At 44.7% G+C, this 17,095-nt stretch overlaps 1 protein-coding gene across 4 annotated transcripts in view; it reads right to left on the bottom strand.

The window, feature by feature from the left end:
- Nucleotides 1-319: 319 nt before the first annotated feature.
- Nucleotides 320-17,095, bottom strand: part of LOC124006797 (retinal guanylyl cyclase 2-like) — a 27,453-nt gene continuing 10,677 nt past the window's right edge. For 3 of the 4 annotated variants that reach the window (XM_046316953.1, XM_046316956.1, XM_046316954.1), the window contains 17 exons: nucleotides 16,828-17,095; nucleotides 16,127-16,481; nucleotides 15,721-15,808; nucleotides 15,116-15,212; nucleotides 14,150-14,290; nucleotides 13,970-14,050; nucleotides 13,663-13,839; nucleotides 13,277-13,433; nucleotides 6,709-6,858; nucleotides 5,768-5,916; nucleotides 5,445-5,608; nucleotides 5,126-5,318; nucleotides 4,875-5,049; nucleotides 3,716-3,814; nucleotides 3,500-3,594; nucleotides 3,285-3,370; nucleotides 320-1,739 (listed from right to left, as the gene is read on the bottom strand). The exon at nucleotides 16,828-17,095 is cut by the window's right edge and continues 34 nt beyond it. In XM_046316953.1, coding sequence (XP_046172909.1) covers nucleotides 1,628-1,739; nucleotides 3,285-3,370; nucleotides 3,500-3,594; nucleotides 3,716-3,814; nucleotides 4,875-5,049; nucleotides 5,126-5,318; nucleotides 5,445-5,608; nucleotides 5,768-5,916; nucleotides 6,709-6,858; nucleotides 13,277-13,433; nucleotides 13,663-13,839; nucleotides 13,970-14,050; nucleotides 14,150-14,290; nucleotides 15,116-15,212; nucleotides 15,721-15,808; nucleotides 16,127-16,481; nucleotides 16,828-17,095 — 2,587 coding nt within the window. In that variant the 3' untranslated portion in view covers nucleotides 320-1,627. The remainder of the gene's footprint in view (nucleotides 1,740-3,284; nucleotides 3,371-3,499; nucleotides 3,595-3,715; nucleotides 3,815-4,874; nucleotides 5,050-5,125; nucleotides 5,319-5,444; nucleotides 5,609-5,767; nucleotides 5,917-6,708; nucleotides 6,859-13,276; nucleotides 13,434-13,662; nucleotides 13,840-13,969; nucleotides 14,051-14,149; nucleotides 14,291-15,115; nucleotides 15,213-15,720; nucleotides 15,809-16,126; nucleotides 16,482-16,827) is intronic. The other variant, XM_046316955.1, reaches the window with a different exon arrangement.

Raw genomic sequence — 17,095 nt, 5'->3', positions numbered from 1 at the left:
GAGTTGACAATATATTCTGTCTCACTCACTGTTGAAAGGATTTAATGCAAATGTTAATCCATCATGCCCTTCTTAATGTGGATAGCCTATGTGTAGGATTATATATATGCCTCTATGGCCTCATTCCGTTCTCCATATGGTGTACCTATACTTTCAGCCTTGGGGGGGGGGGGGGGGGGGCAACTGATGCAAAACACAGATATATGTTTAATACATGTTTTATTTCTTCCTCTACACAGACTTTTATTGCATTGTTGCATCACCAGATATTGTACCTGCAGGGCCCACCATCTCAAGCACTGTGTGACAAAACCAACCATTGGCAATTAAAATTCCATTTATTTTGAGACGCAGACGATGATGACAGATAGGTAAAACCACTGTTTTCTCGTCTCAAGGGAACAACCTATAGAGAAGCATTTCAGATGGCTCAGCAGGATCGGCTAGAGACGGCTACAGCTGCATAGTGGGCCATGAAACGTATATTCAGTTTCTCGTTGCAATACTCTATCATATTTACAGATGAACAGGTAAATAAATACTATAGACATGTACAACCCTTATATAACTCTTGTATGTTATTCGATATTTGCCCCATAGTTTGTTTGTTTGAGCACAGGAGAAGAACACATGCTCTCGAGATGAATAAGAGATTGTAGGCTAAATCATGCAACTGGGTCAAAACATTGTTTTTCTTTCCACTGAGAATCACTGTAGAGAGTGTTTTCTTCCTCCTGTACCAGTGACTCATCTTCTACTTGCTGTCTGCTTGAAGAAATGGACAACTGGGGTGAGGGGCGGGTGAGAAAATGTGATACCTTAACGGTTCAGTGACGAAATCCCATTTGCTATTTATAGCTCCTTCTCCAGAGACAAATTCCTCTTTGAAGGGTTTCTTATGATGATTGTAGAATAAACTCTACAGTATATTGTGATGTAGTATTATGTCCACTGATGCCAATTGTATGGTGAACGGTAATGCAAACTCACCATGTCCTAATGAGGCATTGTCTATTTCTAAAAACTTCCATTGATTAGTAGATGCTCATATCTTTACATATACCTTTGTCCCTTTCCTGCTTATGTACAACATGCTATGGTCTGTGGCAATGACTTTTCAGACTCTCATTTCTATAGGAAGTGTATGGAGCCATGGTTGTAAAAAAAAAAAGTCCTTGATTGTCAAAATGGCAAACACAAGTGGAGAGAGAGTTTCCAGGTTTCACTAGAGGTGTTTCTTGCAAAGAACCATTTCAGTGAGGATGCATCATCACATTGTCCTCGTCCAAACCTGCTGCCAGAGTCAGAGTCACTGTCCGCACAGTGAAGAGCCTCCTCACCGCTTTCTGCAGGAGATGCTTTAAGTCCTTCGCTGTCTTCGTTCTGAAAGACAGCGAGAAGGATGTGGGACATCAGTTCATAAAGCCTGTGGCCTTTTCCCCATTGAACTGTCATTGCTGAAGAGAGAGTCCCACTTGCGCTCCGTTTAAGTTTGAAAGAACACAACGTTAGTCAGCTGTTAGCAAGATCTTCAGCAGAAAAAAATCCAGGGAGAGTAAAAAGGCAATCAGTGTAAGTACTGAGTATCCCACTGAGATACTACTCTAGTCATGAACACTTTGTAATGCTATACATTTTTCATGCATAACTCTACATCATTTATTCTTCTTGGCAAGTTGTTGTTCCGCTTTTTCTTGTGTTGGCTGATCTCCTCCATCTGCAAGCCATGAGCCATTTTCCTGAAACATACATTGGAGAGGTAAAGCAAATGCCACACATGGGAACTCAAGACCAGAGCTGGCCAACCCTCCTCATAAAGCGCTGCATGTATCCACTTTACGTTGTCAGAGGCTGCATTTACACAGGCGGCACAATTCTGATATTGTTTCCACTTATTGGACTTTTGACCAATCACATCAGATCTTTTAACGTCAGCTCTTTTTCAGAACTGATCTGATTGGTCAAAAGACCAATTAGTGAAACAAAATATCAGAATTGGGCTGTCTGTTTTAACACAGCCTTTGCAACTCTTTTTGATCTGCTGGTAAAGTACAGTTTGTATACAAATCAGTTCATGATACATACACTATATATACAAAGGTATGTGAACATACCCTTCAAATTAGTAGATTAGGCTGTTTCAGCCACACCCGTTACTGACAGCTGTATTAAATCGAGCACACAGCCATGTAATCTCCATAGACAAACATTGGCAGTAGAATGGCCTTACTGAAGAGGTCAGGGACTTTCAACATGACATAGGATGCAACCTTTCCAACAAGTCAGTTCATCACATTTATTCCCTGCTTGAGCTGTCCCGGCAACTGTAAGTGCTGTTATTGTGAAGTGGAAACGTCTAGGAGCAACAACGGCTCAGCCGCGAAGTGGTCAGACAAACAAGCTCACAAAATAGGACCACCAAGTGCTGAAGTGCTGCAGCTCGTAAAAATTGTCTGTCCTTGGTTGCAACACTCACTACCGAGTTCCAAACAGCACAATAACTGCGCAATGCCAAGCGTCGGTTGGAGTGGTGTAAAGCTCGCCGTTATTGGACTCTGGAGCAGTGGAAAAGCGTTCTCTGGAGTGATGAATCATGCTTCACCATCTGGCAGTCCGACGACGAATCTGGGTTAGGAGGATGCCAGGAGAACGCTACCTGCCCAAATGCATAGTGCCAACTATAAAGTTTGGTGGAGTAGGAATAATGGTCTGGGGTTGTTTTTCATGGTTCGGGCTAGGCCCCTTAGTTCCAGTGAAGGGAAATCTTAATGCTACAGCATACAATGACATTCTAGACGATTCTGTGCTTCCAACTTTGTGGCAGCAGTTTGAGGAAGGCCCTTTCCTGTTTCAGCATGACAATGCCCCCATGCACAAAGCGAGGTCTTTACAGAAATTGTTTGTTGAGATCAGTGTGGAAGAACTTGACTGGCCTGCACAGAGCCCTGACCTCAACCCCATCGAACACCTTTGGGATGAATTGGAACGCCGAATGCGGGCCTAATCGCCCAACATCAATGCCCAACCTCACTAATGTTGTTGTGGCTGAATGGAAGCAAGTCCCCAACATCTAGTGGAAAGCCTTCCCAGAAGAGTGGAGGCTATTATAGCAGCAAAGTGGGGACCAACTCCATATTAATGCCCATGATTTTGCAATGAGATGTTCGACAAGCAGGTGTCCACACATTTTGGTCATTTAGTGTAGTTTGACACCTACAGGATCACGGTCACTTGAAACAAAGATAATCATTCCTTTTGCAGGACTTAGCTTTGACTTTCCTTACCCTGACTTAAGGTCAGGTGGCACAGGCAGGGGTTTGGTGAAACTGTCCCTTCCAACCAGCCAGTAGGTCTCCTCCATTCCTTTCCCCTGTGGAGACATGAGACATCCAAGGTCATTATTATCACAGATAAGTCGCTAAAACAGTATTCAGTTGTTCATTTTATGATTTACTTTGAGGGTAATATAAATGCCAGAGAGTGGGAGCACAAAGCTGACCTTGAGCTCTGTCTTTCCACGAAGTTGAACCTGGTAGCCTTCTCTCAGATCCACCAGGATCTTTGCTGTGCTATGGCTCAAATGGATTCGGTATGCTGCAAACAATATGGTAGGAAAACTCTTATTTTGGGAGTCTGGTATAAAGCGCTTACTAAAACGCAGCCTAGAATTGCTTAATCTTTTAGCCATATTTGGCTCCTTGGTAGCAGGTCTTACGCATTCCTGTGGATTCCATCCTGGAGGCAGTGTTGACTGTGTCACCAAACAGACAGTACCTGGGCATGGTGAGGCCTACCACCCCAGCAACACATGGGCCTACACACACACACACACACACACACACACACACACACACACACACACACACACACACACACACACACACACACACACACACACACACACACACACACACACACACACACACACACACACACACACACACACAAAGTGGTGGAAAAAGTATCCAATTGTGATACTTTAATAAAAGTATAGATACCTTAATAGAAATTTAAAAGTGAAAGTCACCCAAGAAAATACTACTTGAGTGAAAGTATTTGGTTTTAAATATACTTACATATCAAGACTAAATGTAATTTCTAAAACATACCTAAGTATCAAAAGTAAGATTATAAATCATTTCAAATTCCTTACATTAAGCAAAGCAGACGGTACCATTTTCTTGTTTTTAAATTATCCGGATAGCTGGGGCAAACTCCAACATTCAGACACAATTTTCAAATTATGCATTTGTGTTTAGTGAGTCCGCCAGATCAGAGGCAGTAGGGATGATCACGTGTTCTCTTGATAAGTACATGAATTGGACCATTTTCCTGTCCTGCTAAGCATTCAAAATGTAACGAGTACATTTGGGTGTCAGGGAAAATGTATGGAGTAAAAAGTAAATTATTTTATTTATGAATATAGTGAAGTAAAAGTAAACGTTTTCAAAAAGATAAATAGTAAAGTACAGATACCCCCCCAAATTACTTAATTAGTACTTTAAAGTATTTTTACTTAAGTAGTTATATCACGTCACACACACACACACACACACACACACACACACACACACACACACACACACACACACACACACACACACACACACACACACACACACACACACACACACACACACACACACACACACACACACACACACACACACACACACACACACAGCACTGGTGACATGCCTGTTCCCAGGGGACATTTCATATCAACGCTGTCAGAAAAATATAAACGCACTGGGAAGTTCTTGGCAGTTTGACTGTTTATGATGTTTGACATCAGTATAGTTTGTGGTGTTGATTTCAAAATGATTTGTACTTCCATTTTGTTCATACGGGGGTCTTTAAAATGGAGCCCTGACCTGAGTGCAGTCCAATGCGTATGCGAACAGGTACATCCGGCATGTGTCTCATCTTGAAGGTGCCAACAGCACTCAGGATGTCCAGGGCCATGCTGGATATCTCTGCAGCATGACGGTCTCCATTGGGAACAGGTAGGCCAGACGCCACCATGTATGCATCTCCTATTGTCTCCACCTACAATCGAAGAGGTTACAAAGGTGCACAAGAAGACACACTAAGTCATTCATTCAAGACTAAGCAAAAGGCTTACCTTGTATACATCATGATTGCCAATGATGGCATCAAATAGAGTATATAAGTCATTGAGGAGGTCCACCACTTCGATAGGCTCGCTGTTGGCAGAGATTGTGGTAAAACCTACTATGTCGCTGAAGTAAAGTGTTACATTTTCAAAATGCTCTGGTTCCACAGTACCGCCAACCTTCAGGGCGTCTGCAACAGATCTGCAAACAGAGAAGAAATACCATTTAGGGCTCTCGTCGTTGTAAACTGTATACTTTGTTTGAGGAGAAACATTTGTACATCCTAGTCAGTATCTTTGAGTGTATGTGTAATTGTCTGTTATTCACGGAGGCAGCATCTGAGTGAGTAGTTTCTCAGTCTTCAGTTTCTCTATCTCCAGCTCCTCGGTCCTCTCTCTGATCAGCTCCTCCAGGTTAGAGGAGTACTGCTCCAGCATCCGCAGCATGGAGTCTATAATGTTGGTCTTCCTCCCTTTGTTGATGTTCTTAAACTGGGATTGATGGGGGATGTGTTAAAGGTGAAGTCGAATGATGCTTTTATATCCCCCAGTCAAACTTATACAGACAAAAGGTTCCCTTATATTAGTCTATTTTGTTTTTTAAAAGACACTGATTATGAGTGGTCTGTTTGATGTCTCAGTCTAAGGTACCTGGTCAAAGATGTCATTGAAGTGCGGCCGCCTATCTGCCTGTTCGTTCCAGCACTGCTTCATCAGCTGGATACACTCCAGGGGGGCGTGGTCTGGTGATACCACAGGGCGGCACAGTGGTGGAGAACTCCTCACCTTCTGGATGACATCTGACAGACCGGAGCAGACACTCTGAGTTACCCCACCAAGACCAAGCTACAGTATCTACTACTGACATTTTCTGTTGCACATTTTAGTCATTGAGCAACTTACAGTAGTTAGTGCATGCATTTTTGTAATTTCTCCCCGTGGGGAATCAAACCCACAACCTTGGTGTTGCAAGCACCATGCTCTACCACCTGAACTACAAGGAGGACCAACAGACAGCACTGGGACCATGCATGCAACAGACGTCATTTATGTATACGCATTCAAATGAAGCCTGAATCCCCCACCCATCCCCTATTAAACCACCCTGTTAAACCAGACACCCTATTCAACCACATCCCTATTCAACCACATCCCTATTAAACCACACCCCTATTAAACCACACCCCTATTAAACCACACCCCTATTAAACCACATCCTATTAAACCACACCCCTATTAAATCACACCCCTATTAAACCACACCCCTATTAAACCATATCCCTATTAAACCACACCCCTAATAAACCACACTCCTATTAAACCACATCCCTATTAAACCACACCCCTATTAAACCACATCCCTATTAAACCACACCCATATTAAACCACATCCCTATTAAACCACACACCCTATTCAACCACATCCCTATTAAACCACACCCCTATTAAACCACACCCCTATTAAACCACACCCCTATTAAACCACACCCCTGTTAAACCACACCCCTATTAAACCACACCGTTGAAACTGTCTCTTCTACTTTGTTGTTTTAAATTGTGTTTGGGGTTGTGATTGGATGAGTGATCCACACCTTCAGCAGACAGGTCCAGCATACAGAAGGGAGGTCCCCGCAGCACCACCTCCTGCATGATGATGGCGAAGCTGTAGACGTCCCCAAGCTGGGTGCCGCACAGCCCTGGGTGAGGGCTCCGTAGGATCTCAGGGGCCGTCCACAGCAGCTCTGCACAACCACACAGGCAAGTAGGCACGCACACACACAGACATATAGATTTGAAGTCAGAAGTTTACATACACTTAAGTTGGAGTCATTAAAACTTTTTCTTCAGCCACTCCACAAATTTCTTGCTAACAAACTATAGTTTTGGCAAGTCAGTTAGGACATCTACTTTGTGCATGTCACAAGTAATTTTTCCAACAATTGTTTCCAGACAGATTATTTAACTTTAAATTCACTGTATCAAAATTCCAGTGGGTCAGAAGTTCACATACACTAAGTTGACTGTGCCTTTAAACAGCTTGGAAAATTCCAGAAAATGTCAAGCTTTGGAAGCTTCTGATAGGCTAATTGACATAATTTGAGTCAATTGGAGGTGCACCTGTGGATGTATTTCAAACTCTGTGCCTCGTTGCCTTGACATCATAGGAAAATCAAAAGAAATCAGCCAAGACCTCAGGAAAAAATTGTAGACCACAAGTTTGGCTCATCCTTGGGAGCAATTTCCAAACCCCTGAAGGTACCACGTTCATCTGTACAAACAATAGTACGCAAGTATAAACACCATGGGAACACACAGCCATCATACCGCTCAGGAAGGAGACGCGTTCTTTCTCCTAGAGATGAACGTACTTTGGTCCGAAAAGTGCAAATCAATCCCAGAACGACAGCAAAGAACCTTGTGAAGATGCTGGAGGAAACAGGTACAAAAGTATCTATATCCACAGTCAAATGAGTCCTATATCGACATAACCTGAAAGGCCCTCAGCAAGAAAGAAGCCATTGCTCCAAAACCGCCATAAAAAAGCCAGACTACGGTTTGCAACTGCACATGGGGACAAAGATCATACTTTTTTTTAGAAATGTGCTCTGGTCCGATGAAACAAAAATAGAACTGTTTGGCCATAATGACCATCGTTATGATTGGAGGAAAAAGGGGGCGGCTTGCAAGCCGGAAAACACCATCCCAAAGTACAGCTTGCTGGTTATACACTCTATCGGCAGGACAGAACAGTAGCTTCTGGAAAGACACGGGGCGGGGTCCTATGCATTTATGTGAACAACAGTTGGTGTACGATATCTAAGGAAGTCTCAAGATCCGCCTGAAGTAGAGTATCTCACGATAAGCTGTAGACCACACTATCTACCTAGAGAGTTTTCATTTATATTTTTCGTATCTGTCTACATACCACCACAGACCGAGGCGGGCACTAAAACCGCTGTGAGCTGTATTCCGCAAACAGGAAGACGCTCATCTAGAGGTGGCGCTCCTAGTGGCTGGGGACTTTAATGCAGGGAAACTTAAATCAGTTTTACCTCATTTCTATCAGCATGTTTAATGTGCAACCAGAGGGGAAAAAAATTCTAGACCACATTTACTCCACACACACATGCGTACAAAGCTCTCCCTCGCCCTCCATTTGGCAAATCTGACCATTACTGTATCCTCCTTATTCCTGCATTCAAGCAACAATTCAAACAGAAAGCACCAGTGACTCGGTCTATAAAAAAGTGGTCAGATGAAGCAGATGCTAAACTACGGGACTGTTTTGCTATCACAGACTGGAATATATTCCGGGATTCTTCCAATGGCATTGAGGAGTACACCACATCAGTCACTGGCTATATCAATAAGTGCATTGAAGACGTCGTCCCTACAGTGACTGTACGTACACACCCCAACCAGAAGCCATGGATTACAGTCAACATTCACACTGAGGTAAAGGGTAGAGCTGCCGGTTTCAAGGAGCAGTACTCTAACACGGAAGCGTATAAGAAATGCTACTATGCCCTCCGACAAACCATCAGACAGGCAAAGTGTCAATACAGGAATAAGATTGAATCGTACTACACCAGCTCTGACAATCGTTGGATATGGCAGGGCTTGCAAACTATTACAGACTACAAAGGGAAGCACAGCTGAGAGCTGCCCAGTGACACAAATATACCAGACAAGCTAAATAACTTCTATGCTTGCCTCGAGGCAAGTAACACTGAAACATGCATGAGAGCATCAGCTGTTCCAGATGACTGTGTGATCACGCTCTCCGCAGCCGATGTGAGTAAGACCTTTAAACAGGTTAACATTCACAAGGCCGCTCGGCCAGACAGATTACCAGGATGTGTAATCCCAGAATGTATTGACCAACTGGCAAGTGTCTTCACTGATATTTTCTCCCTGTCTGAGTCTGTAATACCAACATGTTTCAAGCAGACCACCATAGTCCCTGTGCCCTTCAACACTAAGGTAACCTGCCTATATGACTACCAACCCATAGCACTCACATCTGTAGCCATGAAGTGCTTTGAAAGGCTGGCCATGGCTCACATCAACACCATTATCCCAGAAACCCTAGACCCACTCCAATTTGCATACCGTACAAGCAGATCCACAGATGATGCAATCTCTATTGCACTCCACACTGCCCTTTCCACACTGCCCTTTCCCATTGACAGCTTCCAACACCATAGTGCCCTCAAAGCCCATCAATAAGCTAAGGACCCTGGGACTACACACCTCCCTCTGCAACTGGGTCTGGGTCCTGGACTTCCTGACAGGCCACCTCCAGGTGATAAGGATAGGTAACAACACATCCGCCACACTGATCCTCAACATGGGGGCCCCTTAGGGGTGCGTGCTCAGACCCCTCCTTTTCTCCCTGTTCACTCATGACTGCACGGCCAGGCATGACTCCAACACCATCAATAAGTGCTGATGACATAACAGTGGTAGGCCTGATCACCAACAACGATGAGACAACCTATAGGGAGAAGGTCAGAGACCTGACCGTATGTGTCACGCCCTGACCATAGAGAGCCTTTTTATTCTCTATTTTGGTGTGACTAGAGTGGGTGATCTAGTGCATTTATTTCTATGTTGGCCTGGTATGGTTCCCAATCAGAGGCAGTGGTTTATCGTTGTCTCTGATTGGGGATCAGATTTAGGCAGCCATTTCCCCACTGTGTTTTGTGGGATCTTGTTTCTGTGTAGTTTCCTGTTGAGCACTGCTTGAGCTTCACATTGTCACGCCCTGGCCATAGAGAGGCTTTTATTCTCTATTTTGGTTTGGCCAGGGTGTGACTAGGGTGGGCATGCTAGTTTCTTTATTTCTATGTTTTCTGTTTCTATGTTTTGGCCGGGTATGGTTCTCAATCAGGGACAGCTGTCTATCGTTGTCTCTGATTGGGAATCATACTTAGGCAGCCTGTTTTTCCCCCTTAGTTGTGGGTAGGTGTCTGTATTAGTGGCCTGTATAGCCCTAGTCAGCTTCACGTTCGTTTCTTGTTTCTTGTTTTGTTGGCGACATTTATAACATTAAAGGAAAATGTACGTTCACCACGCTGCACCTTGGTCTCATTCCAACAACGGTCGTGACACATGTATCGTTTATTGCTGTTTATTGTTTAATGTGAGTTTCCTTTATTAAACATGTGGAACCCAAATCACGCTGCACGATGGTCCGAGTATATTTCCAGTTCGTACAACAATCGTGACAGAAGATCCCACCACAACAGGACCAAGTAGCGTGCCCGGGAAGAGACGGTATCCTGGGCTTGGTAGGAGATAAAGGAGGAGAAGACATCCTGGACTTGGGAGGAAATTATGGCTGGAGACGAAAGCCTTCTGTGGAAGCAGACGCAGAGAGAGAAGGGAGGACAGCGACGATGCTGGGGTTAGCGGCCACAGTGTAAGTGCAAAAGACAGCCAAAAAATGTTTTTTGGGGGGGCACACGGTGTGGTCGGTGGAGCCGAGGAATGAGCCTGAGACCGTCAGGGAGTCGAAGGAGGAACTTGACGAAAGATTCCCGGAGAGAGGTTGTGTCGATGTGTGTGCTACAGAACGGGCAGCTGAGGAGCGTGACACCAGTCTAGTGTCATCTGCACCAGTTTCACGCAACTGGCCTCCAGTGCGCCTCCCCAGTCCGGTACGTCCTGTGTTTCCTCCACGTACTCGCCCTGAAGTGTGTGTCACTGTTCTGGTACAATTTGTGCCGGCCCTACGCACCAGGTCTCCAGTGCGCCTCCACAGCCCAGTACATCCTGCACCAGCTCCCCGCAATCGTAGTGCGAAGTGTGTCATTGTTCCAGTACAATTTGTGCCGGTTCTACGCACCAGGTCTCCAGTGCGCCTCCACAGCCCAGTGCGTCCTGTGCCTGCTCCCCGCACTCGCCCTCCCCGCAATCACGCTGCACACTGGTCTGAGTATATTTCCAATTCGTATTACGATCGTGACAGTATGGTGCAATGACAACAACTTCTCCTTCAGTGTGATCAAGACAAAGGAGATGATTGTGGACTACAGGAAAAGGAGGACCAACCACGCCTCCATTCTCATCGACTGGGCTGTAGTGAAGCAGGTTGAGAGCTTCAAGTTCCTTAGCATTCACATCACCAACAAACAAACATGGTCCAAGCACACCAAGACAGTCGTGAACAGGGCACGACAAAACCTTTTACCCCTCAGGAGGATGAAAAGATTTGACATGGGTCCTCAGATCCTCAAAAGGTTTTACAGCTGCACCATAGAGAGCATCCTGACTGGTTGCATCACTGCCTGGTATGGCAACTGCTTGGCCTCCGACCGCAAGGCACTACAGAGGGTAGTGCGTACAGCCCAGTACATCACCGGGGCCACACTTCTTGCCACCTAGGACCTCTATATCAGGCGGTGTCAGATGAAGGCCCCAAAAAGGATCAAAGACTCCAGCTAGCCTAGTCATAGACTGTTCTCTCTGCTACCGCATGGCAAGCGGTACCGGAGTACCAAGTCTAGGTCCAAGAGGCTTTCAAACAGCTTCTACCCCCAAGCCATAAGACTCCTGAACAGCTAATTAAATGGCTACCCAGACTATTTTACAGCAATCTTTAAGTCATACCACAGATTCTCAATTAGATTGAGGTCTGGGCTTTGACTAGGCCATTCCAAGACATTTAAATGTTTAAATGTTTCCCCTTAAACCACTCAAATGTTGCTTTAGCAGTATGCTTAGGGTCATTGTCCTGCTGGAAGGTAAACCTCGATCGCAGTCTCAAATCTTTGGAAGACTGAAACAGGTTTCCCTCAAGAATTTCCCTTTATTTAATGCCATTCCTTCAATTATGACCAGTTTCCTAGTCCCTGCCGATGAAAAACATCCCCACAGTATGATGCTGCCACCACCATGCTTCAATGTGGGGATGGTGTTCTCGGAGTGATGAGAGGTGTTGGGTTTGCGCCAGACTTTGCGTTTTTCTTGATGGCCAAAAAGCTCAATTTTAGTCTCATCTGACCAGAGTACCTTCTTCCATATGCTTGTGGAGTCTCCCACGTGCCTTTTGGCGAACACCAAACATGTTTGCACATTTTTTTCTTGATTAAGCAATGGATTTTTTCTGGCCACTCTTCCGTAAAGCCCAGCTCTGTGGAGTGTACGGTTTAAAGTGGTCCTATGGACAGATACTCCAATCTCCGCTGTGGAGCTTTACAGCTCCTTCAGGGTTATCTTTGGTCCCTTTGTTGCCTCTCTGATCAATGCCCTCCTTGCCTGGTCTGTGAGTTTTGGTGGGCGGCCCTCTCTTGGCAGGTTTGCTGTGGTGCCATATTCTTTCCATTTTTGAATTATGGATTTAATGGTACTCCGTGGGATGTTAAAAATTTTGGATATGTTTTTATAATCCATACCTGATCTGTACTTGTCCACAATGTTGTCCCTGTTTGGAGAGCTCATTGCTCACTCTTCATGGTGCCGCTTGCTTGGTGGTGCCCTTTACTTGCTGGTGTTGCAGACTCTGGGGCCTTTCAGAACAGGTGTATATATACTGAGATCATGTGACAGATGATGTGACACTTAGATTGCACACAAATGGACTTTATTTAACTAATTAAGTGACTTCTGAAGGTAATTGGTTGCACCAGATCTTATTTAGGGGCTTCATAGCAAAGGGGTGAATACATATGCACACACCACTTTTCCGTTACATTTTTTTATTTGATTTTTTGTCATTTTTTTCATTTCACTTCACCAATTTGGACTATTTTGTGTATGTCCATTACATGAACTCCAAATAAAAATCTATTTAAATTACAGGTTGTAATGAAACAATATAGGAAAAACGCCAAGGGGGTGAATACTTTCGCAAGGCACTGTACATGTACATAATTATCCTCAATTACCTCAACACCGGTGCCCCCGCACATTGACACATTGGCTCTGTACTGGTACCCCCTGTATATAGCCCCACTATTGTTATTTACTGCTGCTCTTTAATTATTTGTTATTCTTATCTCTTACTTTTTATGTTTTATTTTTGGGGGTATTTTCTTAAAACTGCATTGTTGGTTAAAGGCTTGTTAGTAAGCATTTCACTGTAAGGTCTACCTGTTGTATTTGGCGCATGTGACAAATTCAATTTGATTTGATTTGAGTGGTCTTAACACCCACCTTCTGCGGAGGGATCTTCATATGGGAATCTTTGTGCCATCAAAATCTTGTTGTAGCCATAGTCTGTGAGCTTGAGCACAAAGCGGCCATCCACTACGCAGTTCCGAGACTTGAGTCGTCCATGACAAACACCTCTGTGGTGGAGGTACTTCATGCCCTACGGAAGACAGAAAAAAGTAGTGTTGGTGTCATGTCAGAGAGAAAGGTAGCTTGCTGTAGGTATACCGTGAGTTGGGCATTAAATGAACTTTGGGACCTAAACTCTAACAAATCTGTAATGTAAAATGATTTAAAGCACATTGTGGCAGCTGCAGGTCTTCCTATAGGAATAGTGTAACTGTATGTCTCTGAGGGGATTTTGGCCACACCCCACTACTAGTGGTTACCTTGATAAGGTCCAATAACAGGGAGGTCTTAAACATCCAGTCCAGCTTAACGTCACTATTGCTTAGCAAGTCCTGCAAGCTGCTACGTGAGCAATACTCTGTCATGATGCCGAAAACACCACAGTGAAGGAAAAACCCCAGGAAGAGGTTGACGTTCTCGTGTCGTATGTCCTTCATCTGAAAGAACAGAGCCGTGACAATGGGCTAATTTTAATTGACAAGATACATTAGTTATAGTCAAACGGATTTCTCATCATCAAATCTTCTTACATCGTAACTGGCAGTATATTTTACAGTAGAACCTCACCAACTCAAAGACGTCACTGGTCTGGGGAGTAATGGCTTTAAAGTTTCCAGACGGGAGTCTTTTCATCCAAGCCCAGTCTCCCTGTAAAAAGGTATGTGTTTGATAGTTCTGAATCAACTCTCAGACAAGCCTCAGAACTCCCTGAACCATTCTTAGAAGAGAGCCTCCTGCCGCCGTTACCTCAAAGATGGCTATGTTGGAGTTTGCATAGGTTGCCGGGGTGACGGTGGAGTCAGAGAAGGGAGTAGAGAGGCTCTGACGATCCGCGTCTGAGGGTTTCCTACGCATATCACCCACTTTGCTCTCATCTAAACTTAGCTTCTGAAAAATGGAGAGAAAAACATAGGTTATTGACAAAACCACTCGTCATGCTGCAAGATATAAAAAATATATATATATTTTCAATTGCATGTGTTGTCCAACCAAAAGTATGTGGACACCTGCTCTTTGAACATCTCATTCCAAAATCATGGACATTAATATGGAGTTGTTCCCCCTTCGCATCTATAACAGCCCTTCACTCTTCTGGGAAGGCTTTCCACTAGATGTTGAAACATTGCTGGACTTGCTTCCATTCAGTCACAAGAGCATTAGCAAAGTTGGGCATTGATGTTGGGCAATTAGGCCTGGCACGCAGTTTGTGTTCCAATTCATCCCAAAGGTGTTCTATGGGGTTGAGATCAGGGCCCTCTGCCAGGCAGTCAAGTTCTTCCACACTGATCTTAATTTCTGTATGGATCTCACTTTGTGCACAGGGGCATTGTCATGCTGAAACAGGAAAGGGCCTTCCCCAAGCTGTTGCCAAAACGTTGGAGGCACAGAATCGTCTAGAATGTTATTGTATGCTGTAGCGTTAAGATTTCCCTTCAGACCATTATTCCTCCTCCACCAAACTTTATAGTTGGCAATATTCATTTGGGCAGGTAGCGTTCTCCTGGCATCCGACAAACCCAGATTCGTCAGTCATACTGCCAGATGGTAAAGCTCCAGAGTCCAATGGTGGTGGCAGTGGCTGAAATAGCCAAATCCACTAAGTTGAAGGTGTGTCCACATACTTATGGCCATATGCTGTATATCAATCATTATGTGGGAACTTAAATATGACCCCATTGCATCTTCCAGACACTGTCAGTTAGGGGATCTGACCTTATTACTGAGTGACGGGTTGATGAAGATCACATCTGCCAGGGTTAGCATGATCTTGTCAGGACCCCTGACTAAACTAATCAGATTGATACGCCTCCTAAAAGTGAAAGGTGGAAGGAGGGGTGTAGAGGGAGGGGAGAGGAGGGGTGCAGAGGGGAGAGGGAGGGGTGAAGGAGGAGTGAGGAAGGAGTGAGGGAGGAGTGCCATCAGCAGTAGTTCAGAAGGTACCTAAAGGTCTGTGAAGACATATTGAGAAATGTTGCTGCTATTACCAGCTGATATAAACTTGAGTCATACAAATGTAGAAAATAGCAAACAAGAATATGTGGAAAGCACTGTACAGTATTATAAACTGGGTGGTTCGAGCACTGAATGCTGATTGGCTGAAATCTGAAATCCACTGGTATGACAAAAACATTTTTTTTACTCTTCTAATTATGTTGGTCACCAGTTTATAATAGCAATAATGCATCTCAGGGGTTTATAGTATATGGCCAATATACCACGGCTAAGGGCTGTATCCTGGCACTCCGCGTTGCGTCATGCATAAGAACAGCCCCTTAGCCATGCACACCCCCTCAGGCCTTATTGTTTAAATAGAATACCTTATACAGTAGTAGAGTCCACTTGAGAAGATAATAGTCAAAATGATACACAGGAAGACTATGATAAGATGGAATGGATCCACTCCTCCTAAAACAAAGCATATCATAGTAGAACATCATATAATGAATCACACCTGATTTAAAAAGATACCTAGCTTATCACAGACTATGTCAACATACCACCACACCCTGATCTAATTCTCTGTTCCACTTTCCTCTAGAGAAAGATGTCCTCTTTATGAACAGATGGTAACTGTTCCCCTCCTGTTTGCTGGTGTGTGTGCACATGCGTACTTGCCTGCGTGTGAGCGCGCGTAAGTGCAGTGTGTGAGTGTGTGTTTTCATCTGTCTGCATTTAGCCCCCCTACCATCATTTGTCATTTAATACAATTTGCTGTGTTCTCACCTCCTGTGCATAAGGTGTCTTGAATGAACCAGCAGCTAGAGTCTGGGCTGGGCTGGACCCCCCCTGGGAAGTGGATGCTGCGGCCCAGAGACATCACCATCCCAGCCTCCAGGTCCACACAGTGGGTGGGCAGCAGAGGCCAGGACTGCCCATCTGTGTCCAGCACCACATACTTCAACAAGCTGGCCCCGGAACCGTTGGTGCGGACACGCTGGCTGAAGCCATAGAAAGCCATGTTCCTGGAGTGGCGCACCAGGTTGGCTCCAGACCTCCACTCCCCAGCATCACAAACATTCTGCAGAGCGTTAGCCATGAAGAGGATCGAGCTGTAGATGGTACCAAACAGAGGAGAAATCTGGAAAAAATGAAATAAGAACATAACGATATTTAGTCAGATATGTTTACGTAGTCTGTCCATGAGATATTCGTGTTACACAAATGCAAATATACAAAACCATGGACACTATAATGGCCTGATAGGATTTAGCCCCAAACCATGGACACGATAATGGCCTGATAGGATTTAGCCCCAAACCATGGACGCGATAATGGCCTGATAGGATTTAGCCCAAAACCATGGACATAATGCCCTGATAGGATTTTGTCCAAAAACATGGACTCTATAATGGCCTGATAGGATTTAGCCCAAAACTATGCCTATGCATGTAAGCCCCAGTTGTCCTCAGCTCATTCAGCTGTACCTGGTGGAGCTTGATGTGTCTGGGAACCCCCCCAATATTCACAGTCTTCTGGTAGGCCTTGTAGAATGAGTTCTCCTCTGAGTCCATGGTGACGGTCAGGACAGCGTCGTATGCTCTCCGCAGCTTGCCGTTGTTGATGAGGGCTGGGTAGCGGACATCCCTGTAGGGCAGGCTGTAGAGCAGTGTGTCGTAGGGGATGAACACCAGGGAACCGTCCGTCAGGTGCAGGTCCAGAGCAGTCTCCAACAGCAACCTCTGGATGTGTCCT

The sequence above is a fragment of the Oncorhynchus gorbuscha genome, linkage group LG20 (assembly GCF_021184085.1).
Source record: "Oncorhynchus gorbuscha isolate QuinsamMale2020 ecotype Even-year linkage group LG20, OgorEven_v1.0, whole genome shotgun sequence".
Classification (NCBI taxonomy): Eukaryota; Metazoa; Chordata; class Actinopteri; order Salmoniformes; family Salmonidae; genus Oncorhynchus; species Oncorhynchus gorbuscha.
Note: the sequence above shows the minus strand (reverse complement) of the source record. Positions and strands in the feature narration are given on the sequence as shown.